At 51.7% G+C, this 20,378-nt stretch overlaps 1 protein-coding gene across 4 annotated transcripts; it reads right to left on the reverse strand.

Moving 5' to 3' along the window:
• Positions 1-3,197: 3,197 nt before the first annotated feature.
• On the reverse strand, positions 3,198-12,039 carry CD22 (CD22 molecule). 4 transcript variants are annotated; one of them, XM_059999353.1, is made up of 13 exons: positions 12,006-12,039; positions 11,369-11,743; positions 10,198-10,491; positions 8,851-9,117; positions 8,453-8,716; positions 7,148-7,405; positions 6,683-6,943; positions 6,337-6,600; positions 4,808-4,904; positions 4,578-4,653; positions 4,262-4,386; positions 3,780-3,864; positions 3,198-3,470 (listed from the first exon to the last, which is right to left on the reverse strand). In XM_059999353.1, exons 1-13 carry the CDS (start codon positions 12,037-12,039, stop codon positions 3,339-3,341), a joined length of 2,532 nt encoding a protein of 843 aa, XP_059855336.1. In that variant the 3' UTR covers positions 3,198-3,338. The 4 variants fall into 4 exon arrangements, with proteins under 4 accessions (XP_059855336.1, XP_059855338.1, XP_059855339.1 ...); XM_059999355.1 differs by lacking the exon at positions 8,453-8,716; XM_059999356.1 differs by lacking the exons at positions 8,453-8,716; positions 8,851-9,117.
• Between the last annotated feature and the right edge of the window lie 8,339 nt (positions 12,040-20,378).

A 20,378-nucleotide genomic window follows, 5' to 3' on the forward strand; every position in this document is an offset into this window, starting at 1 on the left:
GAGCGGGCAGCCTGAGAGTCTCAGCATATCCACGGCTCCCTCCAAAGAAATGATCTCATTTCCTTTTCAAACCTCACAAACCAAACTGATTCTTGGTCACCCCCCTTCTAAGTCCTACATGTGTCGTCCAGCACCTCCCTGGGAATTGTAGAAGAACTTGCAACCTGTTGTTTAGTATTTTGTCTTTGGGAAGCACTGAGAAACTGACAGAACTGAGGAAAAGTCAACAGGAGTGCCATTTCACCTCTCGTGACAAGCATTTGTAGATGAGCAAAGCTGGGTGCAAAGGGAGACAGCAGGGGGCATCCCTGGTGGTGCAGTGGTTAAGACTCCGCCTGCCAGTGCAGGGGACATGGGTTCGAGCCCTGGTCTTGGAAGATCCCACATGCCGCAGAGCAACTAAGCCCGCGAGCCACAACTACTGAAGCCTGCGCGCCTAAAGCCCGTGCTCCACAACTAGAGAAGCCACCGCAATGAGAAGCCCATGCACCGCAATGAAGAGTAGCCCCAACTAGAGAAAGCCTGCATGCAGCAACAAAGACCCAACGCAGCCAAAAATAAATAAATAAATTTATAAAGGGAGACAGCGCGTCTTCAAGCTCTTCTCTGTTTGGCCCTCCCACCTGGCAATTCAGGTGTCCCCTCCTCAGAGGACCTCCCTTGATCCCTGCATCCAAACGGGCCCCTCCCCTGCTCCAGCCCCTCTGCTTTCATCTTGCGTTGTGGTTTCTTCCAAGCACCCACGACTCTGCCACGTCAGATTTGCCAGCTCCTCCGCTAGAATGTTGATCAGTGAAGGCAACGCTTTCTGTGTGCTTTGTCCGCTGCTTGTTGCATACCTAGCAGGGACTCAGCGAGTCAGACGAATGGTCAATTGTCTAGGCTCCAAGAGGACGGTGAGGTCTGGGGCTGGGTCGGGGGCTGCCTGTGTTCTAGCCCCAGTGCTGCCCAGTCACCTGCTGTGCACACCTCAGCAGGGCCTGATGACAGCCACATCCCTCGGGCAATTGGTCATGAAGTAGGTTGATGTCAGCAGTCAGGCTCAGGTCCAGGATGGGAAGTCCTCCGCTGGTTGCCGGGGAGCCCGCGCCAGGCCTCATCAGGCTGGCGGCTGCCTTTAGGTCCTTCAGCTCCTAAAACCCTCTGGACACCTAGACTAGAGACCCCCGAGATTAGGACCATGTTGTATCTTTTTTGTACCCCCACAACTGGCTCTGTGGTGGATGCAGTGGGAGGTGTTCAGTAGGTGTTTGCTGGATAAATGGTTGAATGATACTGGTCCCCAGACCCTTGCCCTCTCATTTCGACAGTTCTCGAAGCCTTCCCTTTCTCCACAAACGTGGAAGGTGCTCACGACAGTTCAAACCAGGGAGTTCCCTGGCGGTCCAGTGGTTAGGACTTCCACTGTCGGGGCCTGGGGGGAATCCCTGGTCAGGGCACTAAGATCCTGCAAGTCACGTGGCGCGGCCAGAAAAAAAAAAAAAAAAAAAAGACGTCAAACCAGGGACAAAGTAGGTTCATGGGGAAATCAGTGCCCCACTCCTTGGGCATCCCAAGGACAACCTCTCAGAGAGCATCTGGATCGAGCAGACGGGAAAGTAGGGCAGCCAAGGAAGGCGGTGCCTTCAGAGCGCCCACCACAGGCCAGGAATTTGACTGTCATCTTTTTTTTTTTTTTTTTTTTTTTTGCGGTACGCGGGCCTCTCACGGCTGCGGCCTCTCCCGTTGCGGAGCACAGGCTCCGGACGCGCAGGCGCAGCGGCCATGGCTCACGGGCCCAGCCGCTCCGCGGCATGTGGGATCCTTCCGGACCGGGGCACGAATCCGTGTCCCCTGCACCGGCAGGCGGACTCTCAACCGCTGCGCCACCAGGGAAGCCCTGACTGTCATCTTGATGAATGATTAACCACAGGTTCCTGCCCTGAAGGGGAATGGGCCTTGGCCCCTTGGGAGAAGCAGGAGACCAGGTGGAGAGAGAACAGACGGAGAAGCGGAGGAGAAGCCGGAAGGGCCTCCCTGGCAAGTCGGCCAGGGAACATACTAGAGAGCTAGTGGGGGTCACGGGGAGAGGTAGAGAAGCTGAGAGGTTCCTCAAGGTAGCTGGCCTTCGAGAAGGCAGGCAGCTGTGGGTTGTGAAACGACGCGGCAGGGTCACTTTTGAGAATTGCTGTGAGTAATGCTTCGGCTTCCCCTTTTTATGGTCTTCAAGAGATGCAAATCAGATGGGAATGTGGTTTCTAGGGGCTTTTGGCTGTTGCGTTAATCTTATAACATGACATAAGGTTATACCTCACTTCCTATCTCGAACCGCCTGCATCTTCATGTTACAGACGGAGAGACGGAGGCTCAGAGAAGCCGGGGAACTTTGCCCCAGATCATTCGGCTGGTTAAGCAGAAGAATCGGGACTCAGGCTCTGTCTGTGACGCCCGCGGACTCTTGGCAACAAGACGATGGACCCTCCGATCTGGTGATTTGCGCGTGACGTCACCTTTCCCCTCTCCCCAAGCCCCAGGATGCCTGCCTCAGCTCCCCGTCCCCGCTCAGACTCTGCAGACTGGAAATCATTCACTGGCTCTTTGACGTGGCATCTGAGCCATGTTTATTGTGTAGCTCTGTGTCTGTTACACGTTTGTCCACATCAGTGTATGTCTCAGACCATGAGACCCTCGAGGACAGGAGCCGCAGCAGCGTAATCCTCCCCGTGGAAGGCCTCTGAGAGAAGAAACCAGCCCAGGGCAGGGCCTCTACCTCATTTTTGTTCCTCTTTCCCTGGGCTTTGCCCTGGGGTCAAAAATTACGCATAAGATTAGTGAGTGGAGTTATCAGAGCAGGGGTGAGGTGTCAAAGGGATGGGGAGAGAGAACAATAAAAATAATGACCAGCTGATCCCCGCAGGGACACAGCCAGCTGCGGAGTGGGGTTTGGGAGTGGGTAGGTGGTGGCAGACGGCTGGGAAGGGGCAGGGGGATTTGTACAGCTCAGGATAGGTATTTAGATGAATTTCTGGGTGAGAAGGGGAGTGGGAAAGGACCAGGGACAGACCCTTTGGAGGGTCGGGGTTACCAGTGCTAAGAAGGAAGACTGTCTCTGGACCATGTACAAAGTTCTCTGCACCAACTGGGGTTGCAGTAACTGTGACCGTGTGTGCGTGCTCGTGTGTGTGCGTGTGTGCGTGCATGCATGTGTGTGAATGCGTGCGTGTGCGTGCGTGTGCGTGTGTGTGTGTGTGTGTGTGTGTGTGTGTGATTTCGCAGCTGAACAGCAGAGGCTGAGAAAGTTCCAGGACCACCCTGGCCCCTCCGGCCCCTGGCCCCTCCACCTCAGCTGGTTTGGCCCATCATTGCTTGAGGGTCACGTATTCCACTCCTTCCTGGGCCAGCGGCCGCTCCCCAAACCCAAAATGGACCATCTCCGAGTAATGTATCCCCTCGTCTTCTAGGACCTCTGGAGTCACGTTCTCATAGTCGCCCTGAGAAAGCCACATGGTGGTGAGCGTGGCCTCATGCTCACCAGCCTCCCGCAGCCCGCTTTCCCTGTCCCTTCTCTCCTCCGCTCCGCCTGGGGGTCCAAGAGCGCGAGCAGGAGTCCTCTTGTCTGGAAACTGGCTGCAGCCGGCCTCAGACTGGGAGGTGCCTGCCCTGGGTCTGACCTCACCAGGGTCTGGGCAGCCCTCCCCACTTTCCAGCTTCTGCCAGCACCAAGCCCACCCAGGCTCTGGGACTCACAGCCGAGGCCAGGTCCCGTCACTTCCCCACCTTCCATAGCCCTGCCCTCTTACCACGTGACGCTTCTGCACCACAGAGTAAGTGACCGTGTCGTCCCTGTCTGAGGAAAGTCCCCGCGTCTCTGAGGTCCCTGCATCTCTGAGAGGGAAGGCAGAGAGATGACCACAAATGAAGGCTTTTGCATGAAATCTGCTCCTTCTTCCAACTCCCCTAGACCCTAAGAGCACCCCCAGCCTCTCAGCCCCTTGTATCATGCCTAGTGCACACAGCAGGGGCTGATGTGTCAGATGAGCGAACGTATGTGTGTATGTATCGCAAAGTCCCAACCTTGGTTATAGAGACCGACTCTGGCCGTGCCTGCTCCTGGTTTGTAGGAACAGATCCAATTCCCGAGACCGTTACCAGGGGGGTTGTTACAGAGCAGGAATGAGGAGAAGAAGCACGGGCCTGGCACACACAGGGCAGGCGAGACACGAGCTCTGCCCCCCGCATCCCTCCCAGGGTGCAGGTGTCACCCCCCTGGTGCCCTCAGTACCCAGGTCTCGGTGCATCCGTCTCGCCAAGAGGAAAGCGCAAGGCAGCGTAGCTGACGGCGTCTTCCATCACCGGATGGTAGCACCCCAGGGAGTGGGGGCCTTCAGCTTGGGGGATCCTTCGAGCCTGAGAGGAGGACAAGGTTTCGGCCCTTACCACTCCTCTCCCCGCCCTAGCTCCCCTGCCTCTCTACTCTTTATCACCCCTCTCCACTTTGTTTCTTTTCTTTTTTTTTATTTGACACATAGTTGATTTTCCACTTTGTTTCTCTCTTGACTCGAAGCTCTGCCCTGCATTTCATCTTTCTGCCATCCTACCTTTACATTCCTCACAAAGAAGTTCTGTCCACTGGAACTTTCCTGAAGCCCCTGCTGTCTCTGAATCCTCTTCCAGCTGAGAAATAAAGACCTGCTCAGGGAGGACGAAGGGCCTGGGAAGAGGACCCTGTGGACTCGGCATGCCGGGGGCTGCAGGACTGAGTAACCGGGGTCGTTCCCTGGGTTGGGCGGAGGGGGAGCAAAGGTGGTGGGCAGTGGGAGGAACTCACCTCCGCTGAAGCTTGACTCCCCAGATTGCCAGGAGGAAGATGGCCAGACAGAACCCCACTCCCAAGGCCACTCGCCTGATGATGGAGGCTGAGCTATCTGATAGAGAAAGGAGGTACGTCAGTTGACGACACTGCCTCAGTCGGGTAGCAGGCCAGCTCTGCCCTGTGACCTTTGCCTGGGAGGTATCCTGGGCTTCTCTCTGCACAGCCACGGTCCTTCCGGCCTGTGCGACATCTCCTCCTTGCCCAGGGGCTGTGGTGCAGAGAAAGAGGGAGAAGCCAGCCCTGCCCTCTGAACGTCTCATTAGGAGGGAAGGGCAGCTCTTTTTCAAGAGGAGCTCCTGCTGTGTGACAGCCTCGGGCACACACAGAGCACGTAACCCTCATAAATGGTGCCGCCTCTCCAGAGGGCAGCTTGGCCGTGCTTAAAATCACTCGTCCTTTGAGCCAGCCAGTTCACGTAGGAACCTAGCCTACAATTCTCTTCGCAGGGACTGCACCAGCCTTGAGGAGGGCAGTGGGCACATGGTTATTCGACATCCGTACCCGGGACCACAGTGCACCCTCAGCAAGAGTCAGGTCTCCAGGGTCCCTGCAGAGGGGAGACCCAGGGGACTCCCTGGGGAGATATACAATGTGTATATTGTATATACAATATACATATACAATGTGTATATTGTATATACAATATACATATACAATGTGTATATTGTATATACAATATACACATTGTATATGTTTTTATACAATGTGTAACTTTTCCAAATGACACCCTCAGGCTGGCTCCCTTTAGCACCAGCTTTGCCAGTGCCAATCCTCTAAGTTGAAAGCCATGGCTCCAATCATTAACCTGAAAAAAGCACAGTAAATAAATTAAATATTTTCCCCTGTGTTTTTCCAGACCCTTCAGACACCCTGTATATGCACAGATAGAGAACCATCTCCAAGTGCTGTTATTACATGGAAGAAAGGGAAGTTCAGGGCAACGTGTGAGCTCTCCCGCCGTCTGAGTAACAAAGAAGGGTGTATGGACATAAATCTCTATAGGCCTGTGGTGCACGTATAGAAAAATCTCTGTGAGGGGCCATATCCAGCTGCCAACGGTGAAAGCCTCAAGGGAGGGAGGGGGTAGAGTTCTCGGGGAGCAAGAAAGGAGACGTATCTGTCCTTCCACTATTTACCCTTTCATGCTGTTTTTACCATGTACTTGTATTGTCTTTTAAAGAAAAACCAAAACCACTACAATCTCAAAAGGTAGAAACAAGCAGCCTATCAAGGGCGAGGCAGAGAGAGAGAGGCAGAGAGAGGGAGCCAGGAGGAGCTCAGGATGTCTGGAAGGTAGGGGCAGCCTGAATCCTCCCGGGGTGGCGAGAGACTGATCGGGGAGGAGGGAAGACAGGGGAGCTGTGTGTGGAGAAGGGGCGCCTCTGAGCGCACAGGCTGCCCACTCCCCACCCTCCGTGCAGGAGCGGGGAGGAGGTCTGGAACGCACGCCGCAGGAGTGGCCAGGGCCGGAGAAGGGCCCTTACAGTAGACGGTGAGGGTGGTGGGCGGCGACTGGCCCTGGCCCAGCCTGTTGCTCCCCTGGCACCAATAGGCGCCTGAGTGCTGCAGCGTCACAGGGTCCAATCTCAGCGTCTGATCGTAATGGCGGAGGTCTTGGTTATTCCAGTCAAACCATGCGTAGCGGGAGGTGGGAGGGTTGGCGTCGCTCTCGCACGTCAGGACCGCTTTCTTCCCCTCCACCACTCCGTCTTTCGGGCTGATGGACACATGCAGGCTCCTGGGTGCATCTGTAAGTAGAAGCAAAGTCAGGATCCGGGTAGCCAGTCACCTGCCCGTCTCTGCGCCCAGCCTCTGGCTCCAGCCACTCACACAGCACTTGGAGAGCCCAGGCCTTAGACGAGGTCTGTCCTATGGAATTGTTGACCAAGCAGTGGTAAGTTCCAGCATCTTCTGGAGAGATGGCGTCAAAGCTCAGTTCCTTTCCTTCCTCCAGAAAGATTCCATTTTTCTTCCAGAAGAAGCGGACATCCGTGGGGCGGCTGCTTAAGAAGTCACATTGGAGGAGGACCCGGCGCCCAGAGTGAATCTCACTGTGGGAAGTGACCTGGACACTGACATCTTTGGGGGCATCTGGAGAGCAAGGACCTCAGGCTGATCTCTTGGGTCTCTTCCCCTCTTCCTGTTCCCAAGAATTCCTCTCCCCTTGGCCCTGAGGCCTGACTCTCATCCCTCAATTCTCTGTGAGGACTGTGGTTCAGGCTTGGGTCTCCTCACCCTTAGAGCCCCGCACCCCAGCTGGGCCACCCCCTAGCTCCCCCGGCCCAGGGCACTCACACTGGACATCCAGGTCGACAGGGGGAGACCACAAACACCACTGGTTACAGGCTGCGCACTTGACTGGCCCTGTGTCCCAGGCAACTTTTCGAATCGTCAGCCCAGCGGGTGACAGCTGGTCCTGGAAGCCTAGGTGATCCCATTCATATCGGGTAACTCTGGGATTACTGGAATTGTAGGTACAGGACAGGATCACACTGTCTCCTTCTCGAATCGGTGTGGGGCTTTGAATCACTGTGATTACCTCCTTGGGGGGATCTGGAAGAAAACCAGAGAGGTGGGTCAAGAAAAGTCAGAAGCCCATAAGACCTGTTCCTTCCTGCTCCCTCTTCCCCCTTCCTGTGCCCTGCATTCACGCAGTTTCTCTATTAGCGGAGGGAGGGCTTGTGCTTCCCTCTTGCCTCTGAGAACAGAAACCCTGCCCTGGCCATTTGGCCTGGCTGTGGTTTGAGACAGGATGGTGCAGTGGTTAAGAGCACAGCTCTGGGTGGAGTATGTGTGGTGCGGTGCAAGGGAGGGGCCACTCTCTGTGGGTCTCTGCACGGGTCTGGGGCGCGGAGCCGGGTGACTACAGTAAGGGCGTTAACTTAAAAAAGAAGAAGAAAAGCAGAGCTCTGGATCCAGAGTGCCGGATCCTGCCCCTTGGCGTTGTGTGACCGTGGGCTGCAGGCCTCAGTTGACTCATCTGTCAAATGGGGTCCTGTGAGTAGCTAACCTCGTGGAATCACTGCAGGACGGAGTAAGAGGATGCTGTTAGAGCCCTGTGGCGTGTGGTAAACACGCAACACGTGCTGCTTCTGCTGCTGCTGTCACCACATATCCGGTGTCTAGATTTCAGGATTTGGGCGTCCACATCACAGTATCTGGCCCCGACTATGACATCCCAGTGTCCAAGGATCAAACCTAGGGATTCTCTTTGTCCTGGGCTCCCCTCAGTGCCAAGACTCACTGTGTTAAACAGGGTCTGACAACCAAGAGGTAAAGAAGCATTTTGCCCCAGTCCTCCTCGAAAATTCCAAGACCCCTTCAGGGACTCAGCCACTGCTGAGTGACGCCAAGTCTCCGCGTCCCTCGTGGGACCCTGGCATCTTGCCATTCATTCAAGTCAACAAGCATCTACTGAGCACCTCCCACGAGCCAGGCCCTGTCTGGTGCTAAGGACACAACTGTGAACACAACAACTGCCCCAAGAAGCTTATCTGCCGGGAGCCCCTGGTTTCCGCTTGCTGTCCCTTCGCGGGCACGTCTACCCTCCTCCTGCCCCCAGAGCCATCTCCTCCCTCCAGCAGCTCTGCGGCTACTCACACTGGACTTCCAAGTCAGCTTCCTGGCCAACTTGTCCAGGACCAAGATCGTTTTCCGCCAAGCAGGAGTACTCCCCAGCGTGCCTGAGGAGGACCTCTGGGATCTGGAAGGTCCTGCCCGTCTTTCCAGGCATTGCTAGCCCATTGTAGTACCAGGTGTAATTCGTTGGAGGAGGATTGGCCAGTGATATACACGTCAGCTCTACTTCATTTCCTTCCTTCGTTGGCGAGGAGACGATCTGAACCCTGGAAGGTTCCGGAGCATCTGGAAGAAGAGGCCGAGGCTGGGAGGCTGGGGGTGGTGGTGAGCAGAGGCCTCCGGGGCTCCCCTCCCATGGGCCTGGAAGGTGCCCCTGCTGACCCCCGGCCCGGCCCTTCCCCAGCTCCCAGGAGGCTCACAGTGCACTTGGAGGTCCACTGCTTCCGACTCTTCGGAGCCCACATCGTTGTGGGCCTTGCACTGGTACTGCCCACTCATCCTCCTGGTCACCTCGGGCAGAGTGAGCGTGGGCGTCTCCTCCCCCACCAGCAGGACCCCGTCCCTGAGCCAGGCCACCTTCTGGTGCCGTGGGTTGCTGCTGACAACCTGGCATGTCATGGTCACAGACTCTCCCTCTGTCACAGTGGCTTCTCTGGGACTGACCTGGATCTTCAACTTCGGCGCGTCTGGAGAAGTGGAGGGAACAGTGAGGGAGGGGATGGGGATTCTCAGAGGGTGTGACGGGCTGACAAGTTGCAGGCCTTTTATTCTGATAAAGCAGCGGCCTAGACAGAGCGGGCAAGGGTGCGTGGCCACTCACTGTCACCCTTGTCAACAGGTGACTGACCATCACAGCCTCCCAACTCGGTTCTCTGCTCCCCACACCCCAGACCCCAAAGGTCTGGTCTCCACCAGCAGCCAGCAGCATTCCCAGGACTGTCCATCAGACCTCACGACTCTCCTGTTTGAAACCGTTCAGTGGATTCCACACTTAGAGAACAATCCAGAAACGCTCGCTGCAGCCCACGAGATCTAGCGTCCCGGTTCCTCTCGGCCTTCCTTTCCTACCACTGGGCCCCTTGGATGTAGTGCCAAGCTTGCCGGCTCCTTGCTCTGAGGCAGACACACCAAGTTCCTACCTCAAGGCCTCGGACTTGCTCTTTCTTCTCCCTGGAACGCTCTTCTCACGGAGATAGGCCTGCCTCAGGCCCTCCCTTCACCCAAGTCTCAGCTCAAGTTCAGCCTCCATCCCTCACTCCCTCTGTCCTAGCCCTGCTTTATCTTTGTGTGATACCCTTAGCACCACCTACACATATGTTCTCTAGTTCCCTTTTCACCTATCTACTCTTCGTCTCCCTGACTTCAATGCTAGTTCCACGTGGGCAAGAACTTTGCTCACTGCTCTATCCCCAGCAGCCTAGTAGGTTCACAACAAATATTTATTGAATGAATGAGGCACAAAACAATGATGTGAAAAAATTCTCATCCCGCCCCCCAGGGGAACCAAAAAACCTTAACCAAGTGATCCCCAAATCAGGTCATGGTTTGAGGATAGATTCTTTTATTCTGAATCAGGTGTCCCTGAAACACCAGAGCTGATGATGGGAATGGTGGAGGAGGGGCCGCGGCTCTGCCTGGACCATTCCCAACAGCGGGTGCCCACAGACCCATCACGCTCCCCTCTGTGTGGGCTCCTGTTACCCTCTGCGGGGGTGAAGGGGTGACAGGACCCTCGGCCCTCCCACAGAAGCACTGGGGAGACTCACGCTTCACGTCCAGCCACACCGTTTCCTCAGAGAGTAACTGCTGTTCCGTGGGGTCCCAGAGCTGGCAGGTCAGGTTCTTGCCGTGGTGAGTCCACTGCGGCTGGAACGTGAGAGTGCTCTGGGTGGAGACGGTCTTGATGGACAGGGAGGTGGAGGTGACCGCACGCTCCTCCAGGGACCACTGCAGATGAACCTGGTACTCAAAGCAGGCGAAATTCAGCGAGCAGGTGACAGTGACGTCGTGGAGCTCCCGGATGTCTGGAGGGAGCTCAATGTGGGGTGGAGGAGCCGTCTCTGCAAGAGAGCAGGGGCCACGCTGGAGGCCTGGGAACCTGGACCAGCTTTAGATGCCCTGCCGCAGAGAACCCATCAGGAAGCCCCGGCCGGTCCTGTCCGCCTCTCTCCGGGCCTGCCTGTCTCTGCTCGGCCCAAACACCCTCTGAAAGGTCTTGTGAAAGTTGATCCTCCTTAGAAACGGTGTTTTATGTTTTATAGTTACTTCGTTCGCACCCCCTGGTGTCTGCTTTCTAAATGTTTTCCAGACCACTCCCCCGGCACTCCTCAGCGGATTTGACGCGTTTAGTTCAACATGCTTAGCTTGGAGGACAAACCTGGCTCAAAGGCCTCGGTATCGGAGACCTCCCACACGGCACTCCTGGAGGGGATTCCTTTAGCGCAGAGGCCTGTGTGCAGCCAGTCCCTGCTCTCCCCGAGGCTGGGCCGCCCTCAGATTGCAGCGTCTGAAGCTGCATCTCTCACCCCAAACACAGGCCTGCTTAGAACCACCCACCGAATGAACAGGCCGTGGAAGGGAGCGAGCACACTCCCTCGGCGGGAGGCCCCAGACCTGTGTTTGGTTCACACCCTATCTGTGTGTCATGTAGCCACGAAGGCCTAATTAGAATGGATCCCCCCACATTAATACATTGGGAGATTTCCCTTGAAAATTCAGATTTCCATCTCTGGAAAAGCCAGGGGAGATGCTCAAGGAGGGATGAGTGCCCATACGCTCCAGTCTGCCACGGGCGCCACTGTCCTGTGGCACCCCGGTCGCTCACTGGCATCCCCGTCTGGCCTCTGCAGGCGACCTGGTTTGTGAGCTGTCCCAGGAGTCGGGTGCTTCCCACCTTCCTCATTGCCGAGACGAAGGAACCCATCCTCAGGGCCTTACCAGAGACGTTGAGGCCGATGGCCTCCATCCATTTGTTCTCCCCAGACATCATCCTCAGCCCCAGCTGACCGCTGTCATTGACTTTCACGGGATTGATGAGGAGGGTGCAGTTGGATCTGCCGTTTCCCAGGAATTGTACCCTTCCCTGACGAGCAGGAAACTCCCTGATTTTTAGGTTCTTATAGAGGACGGTCCCATTGTAGCTCTTGGTGGAGCTGTCGTACTCATAATTGTGGTACACGGTCAGGTTATCTAGCGACTGCTTGTTTAGGATATGGTAGCGGCAGGGAATCCAGACGCAGGCTCCATCCCAGGCGTAGAGGATCTTGGGATGTTCAAACGTCCACTGGGCTGAGTCAGAGAAAGCCAAGTATTCTGGAACCCACCAGAGCGAACAGAAAGCATTACTGAAGGACGATGCGCGCATTCTAAAGAATTTCCTCTGAAGAGGCGGCGGGGGGGGGGGGGGGGGGGAGGCAGATACACAAAGAGAGACGTATACACACGCACACACATATACACTGACTGTCCCCACCCTGCCCCACATTTACTCTTCTCTGCCCCCATCTTGCCTCCTCCTCCTCCAGCTCCCACAGTCGTCCCAGACCCAAGTATCTGCCCGGGCCACCATCCTTACCGAGAAGCAGAAGCAAGGGACCGAGGAGATGCATGGCGCTGTGTCTAGGCGGGAGCCTGGGCCAGGAAGAGTTTGTCTTTAAGCCATCTGGTCACTTACATCTTCCAGACAGCTTTTCTTGCTCACTCACTGAGCTCCAATCCCTTCTCCCTGATTCTGAGAAGACCGTGTCTGGTTGCATGGCAGGATATGGAATTCTGGAAGCTCACAGGGTCTTTTTCTGGATATGCTGTGCCTCTCCCATCAGCCTGAGAACCATGTAAGGCTAGCCTCTCTCTTCCCAGCACTCCTCCCTTTCTTCCATCCATCCATCCAAAATTGTATAAACTTGCTGCCCAGCTCTCAGGCTTTGAGTGGCACCAAACTACTGAGCACCTCGAATGCCAGGCCCTAGGTGACCTGGAGCTTACCTTGGGTCAACTAGTGAAGGGTGGGCTAGAGGTAGTCCAAGGGCTGCCGATGTGCACCCACTGTCCATCTCTACGTGTGGGTGCACGTGCGGTGAGCTGGACCGCCACCTCACTGGACTTTTACATAGAGTTACATTTACATAGAGTTAAATTTAAGTCCCAATTTACATGGTCGTGCCCTGAATGCATGTCCCTGGGGAGTCAGCAGGACGTGCCAACAGAGTGTGTCTCCTGTCTCAGCACAGACCTGCGTCTGTCCCGCCTGCCCAGCCAACAGTTCCCACACATCGGCGTCCCCTCCCCAAGCCCCTCCGGCTGGCTGTGCATCTCCTCTGGCTGCGCGGCTTATGCTACAGGACCGTTGGGTGTCCAGGACCGGTGTGGGGAAAGCTAGGCCGCTGGCTGAAAGTAGGAAGGGGGTCTGTCCCCAGGCATGGCGGCCGTGCTGGACTGGCCTGGGCATAGATCAGGGCAGACTCTCCACACAGAGCTCACAGAGCCCTGCAGGTGCGAATAGTGTTACAGAGAAAAAAGTCCTCGAGGTCACATCTGTTTGAGAGAAGCTGGATTTTAGAAAGTGAAATAGGACTCTTTAGTGCAGGCCTTTTCGAACCCTTTAACCAGCTGTATGGGCATCACGCATCTCCCAGCATGGGGGCTGGAGTAGAGTACACGACACATACTTCTTTAGCCATGGGAACAATTCTACGTTTTCCATGAGGGCTGCAGGGTCAGTGTTCTGAGGGATGCACTTTGGGCTCCCTCTGGGTCTCCACAAGGGCTATGGCCAGGGCCAGATTCCATTCCCCGTGGCAAAGACTAGCCTCCAGTAGCTGGGCCAGGGTACCCCCTCTGCCAGCAGCCACCAGTCACATCCTCATTGGGGACCAGCTGGAGAATGCCAAGACCAGTGGAAGAGGGGTGCTTCTCAGAGCAGGGCTGCATGCTTACCCCACGGAGCTCCAGGTAGTCTCTGGAGCACAAGAAGTGGGCCCCAGGCCTGCGCTTGGAAGGCAGCTGAGGCAGGATGGGGCATGGAACGCTGGGAACAGTCGGCATTGGGCACAAAGGCTCTGGACCCGTGGTCTGCTCAACACGAGCCTGTTTAGAACCTTGCAGGACCTCAGAGCCTGCCTCCTTGAGTCCATTCTTCCCTCCTGGGCACCCAGTGATGCCCCCTGCTCTCAGAAGAATTGCCAGGCCTGGCAAGGGAGATGCTCAAAGACTGGGGATTACTACCTGTTGTCACACAGGCAAGAGAAAGGGAGGGGAGTCCCACTGTGCTCCCAGCCCCTAGAATTGTGCCTGGCACATGGCTGCAGCTCCCTACTTGCTTGTCGAATGCAAAAGAGAACGAAATAGTTTTTACCTGTTTCCTCATGTGTCTTCTGTCTTCAGGGACCCTGGCAGCATCTAAGAGTGAAAGGGGAAGCACAGCAAAGTCGCCAGTGACTGATTTTCACTCTTCTTGGCCACACCCCCCATCTCTCTTTGGCAGCAAAGCCACTTCTGGGTATTTATCTGAAGGAAATAAAACGCTAACTGGAAAAGATATCTGCACCCCAATGTTCCCTGCAAACATACAAGCAACCTAAGTGTTCACTGATGGATGACTGGATAAAGAAAATGTATACAAAAGAATATTACTTATTAACCAAGAGATCACTGAAGAAATCAAAGAGGAAATCAAAAAATACCTAGAAACAAATGACAATGAAAACACGATGACCCAAAACCTATGGGATACAGAAAAAGCAGTTCTAAGAGGGAAGTTTATAGCAATACAACCCTACCTTAAGAAACAAGAAACATCTCAAATAAACAACCTAACCTTACACCTAAAGCAATTAGAGAAAGAAGAACACAAAACCCCAAAGTTAGCAGAAGGAAAGAAATCATAAAGATCAGGTCAGAAATAAATGAAAAAGAAAAGAAGGAAACAATAGCAAAGATCAATAAAACTAAAAGCTGGTTCTTTGAGAAGATAAACAAAATTGATAAACAAAATTGATAAACCATTAGCCAGACTCATCAAGAAAAAAAGGGAGAAGACTCAAATCAACAGAATTAGAAAGGAGAAGTGACAACTGACACTGTAGAAATACAAAGGATCATGAGAGATTACTACAAGCAACTATATGCCAATAAAATGGACAACCTGGAAGAAACGGACAAATTCTTAGAAAAGCACAACCTTCCATGACTGAACCAGGGAGAAATAGAAAATATGAACAGATCAATCACCAGCACTGAAATTGAAACTGTGATTAAAAATCTTCCAACAAACAAAAGCCCAGGACCAGATGGCTTCACAGGCAAATTCCATCAAACATTTAGAGAAGAGCTAACACCTATCCTTCTCAAACTCTTCCAAAATATAGCAGAGGGAGGAACACTCCCAAACTCATTCTACAAAGCCACCATCACCCTTATACCAAAACCAGGCAAGGATGTCACAAAGAAAGAAAACTACAGGCCAATATCACTGATGAACATAGATGCAAAAATCCTCAACAAAATACTAGCAACAGAATCCAACAGCACATTAAAAGGATCATGCACCATGATCAAGTGGGGTTTATCCCAGGAATGCAAGGATTCTTCAATATATGCAAATCAATCAATGAGATACACCGTATTAACAAACTGAAGAATAAAAACCATATGATCATCTCAATAGATGCAGAAAAGCTTTTGACAAAATTCAACACCCATTTATGAGAAAAACCCTCCAGAAAGTAGGCATAGAGGGAACTTATCTCAACATAATAAAGGCCACATATGACAAACCCACAGCCAACATTGTCCTCAATGCTGAAAAACTGAAACCATTTCCACCAAGATCAGGAACAAGTCAAGGTTGCCCACTCTCACCACTATTATTCAACATTGTTTTGGAAGTTTTAGCCGCAGCAATCAGAGAAGAAAAAGAAATAAAAGGAATCCAAATCAGAAAGGAAGAAGTAAATCTGTCACTGTTTGCAGATGACATGATACTATACATAAAGAATCCTAAAGATGCTACCAGAAAACTATTAGAGCTAATCAATGAATTTGGTAAAGTAGCAGGATACAAAATTAATGCACAGAAATCTCTTGCATTCCTATATACTAATGATGAAAAATCTGAAAGAGAAATTAAGGAATCACTCCCATTTACCATTGCAACAAAAAGAATAAAATACCTAGGAATAAACATACCTAAGGAAACAAAAGACCTGTATGCAGAAAACTATAAGACACTGATGAAAGAAATTAAAGATGATACCAACAGATGGAGAGATATACCATGTTCTTGGATTGGAAGAATCAACATTGTGAAAATGACTCTACTACCCAAAGCAATCTACAGATTCAATGCAATCCCTATCAAACTACCACTGGCATTTTTCACAGAACTAGAACAAAAAATTTCACAATTTGTATGGAAACACAAAAGACCCCGAATAGCCAAAGCAATCTTGAGAACGAAAAACGGAGCTGGAGGAATCAGGCTCCCTGACTTCAGACTATACTACAAAGCTACAGTAATCAAGACAGTATGGTAGGCAGGGGCTCTGGTACCACCGGACCTCGGACGCCGCTGACGCCACCTTGAGGATGAACTGTTTACATTTCTATTTTCATCAAAGTGATATGTGGGGAGAAGGGGAAGATGGTGGAAGAGTAAGATGTGGAGATCACCTTCCTCCACACAGATACATCAAAAATACATCTACATGTGGAACTACTCCTACAGAACACCTACTGAACGCTGGCAGAAGATCTCAGACCTCCCAAAAGGAGAGGGGATTAAGAGTGCTGCTTAAAGGAGCTCCAGAGACGGGTGCGAGCCTCAGCTAACAGCGCGGCCCCCAGAGACGGGCATGAGACGCTAAGGCTGCTGCTGCCGCCACCAAGAAGCCTGTGTGCGAGCACAGGTCATTCTCCACACCTCCCTTCCGGGGAGCCTGTGCAGCCCGCCACTGCCAGGGTCCCGGAATCTAGGGACAACTTCCCCGGGAGAACACATGGCGCGCCTCAGGCTGGTGCAACGTGACGCTGGCCTCTGCCGCCGCAGGCTCGCCCCGCACTCCGTACCTCTCCCTCCCCCTGGCCTGAGTGAGCCGGAGCACCCGAATCAGCAGCTCCTTTAACCCTGTCCTGTCTGAGCGAAGAACAGACGCCCTCCGGCGACCTACACGCAGAGGTGGGGCCAAACCCAAAGCTGAACCCCGGGAGCTGTGCGAACAAAGAAGAGAAAGGGAAATCTGTCCCAGCAGCCTCAGGAGCAGCAGAGTAAATCTGCACAATCAACTTGATGTACCCTGCATCTGTGGAATACCTGAATAGACAACGAATCATCCCAAATTGAGGAGGTGGACTTTGAGAGCAAGATTTATGATTTTTTCCCCTTTTCCTCTTTTTTGTGAGTGTGTATGTGTATGCTTCTGTGTGAGATTTTGTCTGTATAGCTTTGCTTTCACCATTTGTCCTAGGGTTCTATCTGTCGGGTTTTTTTTTTTTTTACTTAAAAAATTTTTTTAATAATTATTTTTTTATTTTAGTAACTTATTTTATTTTACCTTACTTTATTTTATTTTCTTTTATCCCCTTTCTTTCTTTCTTTCTTTCTTTCTTTCTTTCTTTCTTTCTTTCTTTCTTTCTACTTTTTCTCCCTTTTATTCTGAGCCGTGTGGATGAAAGGCTCTTGGTGCTGCAGCCAGGAGTCAGTGCTGTGCCTCTGAGGTGGGAGAGCCAACTTCAGGACACTGGTCCACAAGAGACCTCCCAGCTCCAAATAATATCAAGCAGCGAAAATCTCCCAGAGCTCTCCAGCTCAACACCAGCACCCAGTTTCACTCAACGACCAGCAAGCTACAGTGCTGGACACCCTATGCCAAACAACTAGCAACACAGGAACACAACCCCACCCATCAGCAGAGAGGCTGCCCAAAATCATAATAAGTCCACAGACACCCCAAAACACACCACCAGACGTGGACCTGCCCACCAGAAAGACAAGATCCAGCCTCATCCACCAGAACACAGGCACTAGTCCCCTCCACCAGGAAGCCTACACAACCCACTGAACCAACCTTAGCCACTGGGGACAGACACCAAAAACAACAGGAACTACGAACCTGCAGCCTGCAAAAAGGAGACCCCAAACACAGTAAGTTAAGCAAAATGAGAAGACAGAGAAACACACAGCGGATGAAGGAGCAAGATAAAAACCCACGAGAGCTAACAAATGAAGAGGAAATAGGCAGTCTACCTGAAAAAGAATTCAGAATAATGATAGTAAAGATGATCCAAAATCTTGGAAATAGAATAGAGAAAATGCAAGAAACATTTAACAAGGACCTAGAAGAACTAAAGATGAAACAAGCAACGATGAACAACACAATAAATGAAATTAAAAATACTCTAGAGGGCTTCCCTGGTGGCGCAGTGGTTGAGAGTCCGCCTGCCGATGCCGGGGACGCGGGTTCGTGCCCCGGTCCGGGAGGATCCTACATGCCGCAGAGCGGCTGGGCCCGTGAGCCATGGCCGCGGAGCCTGCGCGTCCGGAGCCTGTGCTCCGCAACGGGAGAGGCCACAACAGTGAGAGGCCGCGTACCGCAAAAAAAAAAAAAAAAAAAAAAAAGATGGGCAAAATAAAAAAGAGGTGGGCAAAAAGCATGAAGAGACATTTCACTGGAGACGCTATACGGATAGAAAATAATCACATAGGGACTTCCCTGGTGGTCCAGTGGGTAAGACACTGTGCTCCCAATGCAGGGGGCCCGGGTTTGATCCCTGGTCTGTGAAGTAGATGCCACATGCATGCCGCAAGTAAGAAATCTGCATGCCTCAACAAAGATCCCGAGTGCCGCAACTAAGACCTGGCACAGCCAAAATAAATAATAATAAAATAAATAAATACAATTTAAAAAGTAATCCAATAAAAAGATGTTCAATGTCATTAACCTTTAGAGAAATGCCAGTTAAGATCACAATGAGCTATCATTCCTACACACCTATTAGACAGCTAAAATTAAAAAATAGTGGCAATAGCAAATGCTGGAAAGGATGTGTAGTAATGGAATCTTTTATACATTGCTAGTGGGAATGTAATATTTTCCAGCCACTTTGAAAAACAGTCTCAAGACAGTTTCTCAAAAGGTTAAACATAGAATTCCCATCTACCTCTGTGATTCCACTCCTAGGGTATATACCCAAGAGAAATGAAAACACACCCACCCAGAAATCTGAACACAAATGTTCATAGCACATTATTTATAAAAGCCAAAAAAATGGGAACAACCGAGATGTCTATCAAGTGATGAACGAATAAAGAAGATATGGCGTATCCATACAATGAAATATTATTTGGCAATAAAAAGAAATGAAGTACTGTAGAGATCCTGCAAAATGATGAACTTGAAAACATTAAGTGAAAGAAGCCAATCACGAAAAGTCACAAATTGTATGATTCCAGTTCTATGAAATGTCCAGGAAAAGAAAATCTGTAGAGACAGAAAGTAGATTTAATTGTTGCCTAGGGCTGGGGTAGCGGTGTCGAGAGGAAACCAGGAGTGACCGCTAATGGACTCGGGTTTCTCTTTGGGGTGATGAGATGTTCTAAAACTGACTGTGGTGACGGTGGTGCAACGCTGTGAATATACTTAAAACCATCAAAGGGTACAGTTTAAGTAGGTGGATTGCATGGCCAATTCGAAAATGGGCCAAAGACAAGAAAAGACATTCCACCGAAGAGTATACACAGATGGCGAATAAGCCTGTGAACAGGTGCTCAGCACCATTAGCCATTAGTGAAAATGCAAATCAAGACCATGCAAATCACTGCAGACCAACGAAACAGCTACAATAAAAAATAATAGCAACATCAAATGCTGGTGAGGATGCAGTGAAACTGGATCATTCGCGCATGGCTGGCGGGGATGTAAAATGGTACAGCCCCTCTGGAAAACAGTTTGTCATTTTCTTGAAAGACTAATGAAATATTCCTACCGAATGACTCAGCAATCGCACTTCCAGGCATTGATGCCCAAGAAATGAACATTTACGTCCACACCAAAGCCTGTACACGGTCGTTCATAGCAGCTTTCTTTGTAATAGCCCCAAACTGGAAACAACCTACACGTGCCTCAGTAGTTAAATGTTTCAACAATTGTGATACATCCATTCCGTGGAGTACTGTGTAGCAATGGAATGAGATATTGAACAGGCAGCAACTTGGAAAATTCTGAAGGGCATTTTACTGAGTTAAAAAAAACCCAGTGCTAAAGAGTCATGTACCATAGGATTCCTTTTATGTAATATTCTTGAAATGACAAAATGGTAGAGATGGAGAACAGATTACTGGTTGCCAGGGGTTAGAGACAATAGAGGAAAGGGAAGTGGATGTGACTACAAGGGTGATCTTTGGGGTAATGGAATAATTCTGTATCTTCACTGCAGGGTTACATACATCTAGACGAGAGATAAAAGGACTTAGAACTATGCACAGGTTGTACTAAACATAATTATGTAACAAGTAACCATGGGAGGAAGCTCAACACAGCACACGCCAGACTCCTCTCTTCTATCTTTGTCACTTCCTGTAAGTCTATAGTTATCTCAAAAGAAAAAGTTAAAAAAAAACCCAAACCCCAGCGATCTCAATGGGGGACTCCCAGGCCAAGGGACAAGATCCCAAAAGTCTTCTGGGACCCACTGGGGACCCACAGTCCTGCTCATCACCTAGAAGGAGCGTCTGAGGCCTCTGCTGGTACAGCTCCAGGCATTGCTGATGGTTCCGCTACAGGAGGAAACTGGGCAGGGGGTTCATGGACGTGCCGTGATTTCTGGAGGCCAAGGGCTGCACGGAGGAGGAAAGGGTGGGGAAGCAGGACTCCTGAGAATGTAGCTCTGGTGCCTTCACATCTTTCCCTCCAGAGAGGTAGATGGTCTCTGTTTTGGGTCACTTGGCTGGGCT

This window comes from Delphinus delphis, chromosome 20 (assembly GCF_949987515.2).
Source record: "Delphinus delphis chromosome 20, mDelDel1.2, whole genome shotgun sequence".
In the NCBI taxonomy this organism is placed as follows: Eukaryota; Metazoa; Chordata; class Mammalia; order Artiodactyla; family Delphinidae; genus Delphinus; species Delphinus delphis.

What these genes read in the sequence shown, in the direction of transcription:
- CD22 (XM_059999353.1), bottom strand. Translation starts at nt 12,039, where the DNA reads ATGCATCTCCTCGGTCCCTTGCTTCTGCTTCTCG. An exon ending in TGTCGACCTGGATGTCCAGT is followed by an intron (nt 6,944 to 7,147) that starts GTGAGTGCCCTG and finishes CTTGCTCTCCAG; the next exon opens with ATGCCCCCAAAGATGTCAGT. An exon ending in CTGGGCTCTCCAAGTGCTGT is followed by an intron (nt 6,601 to 6,682) that starts GTGAGTGGCTGG and finishes TTCTACTTACAG; the next exon opens with ATGCACCCAGGAGCCTGCAT.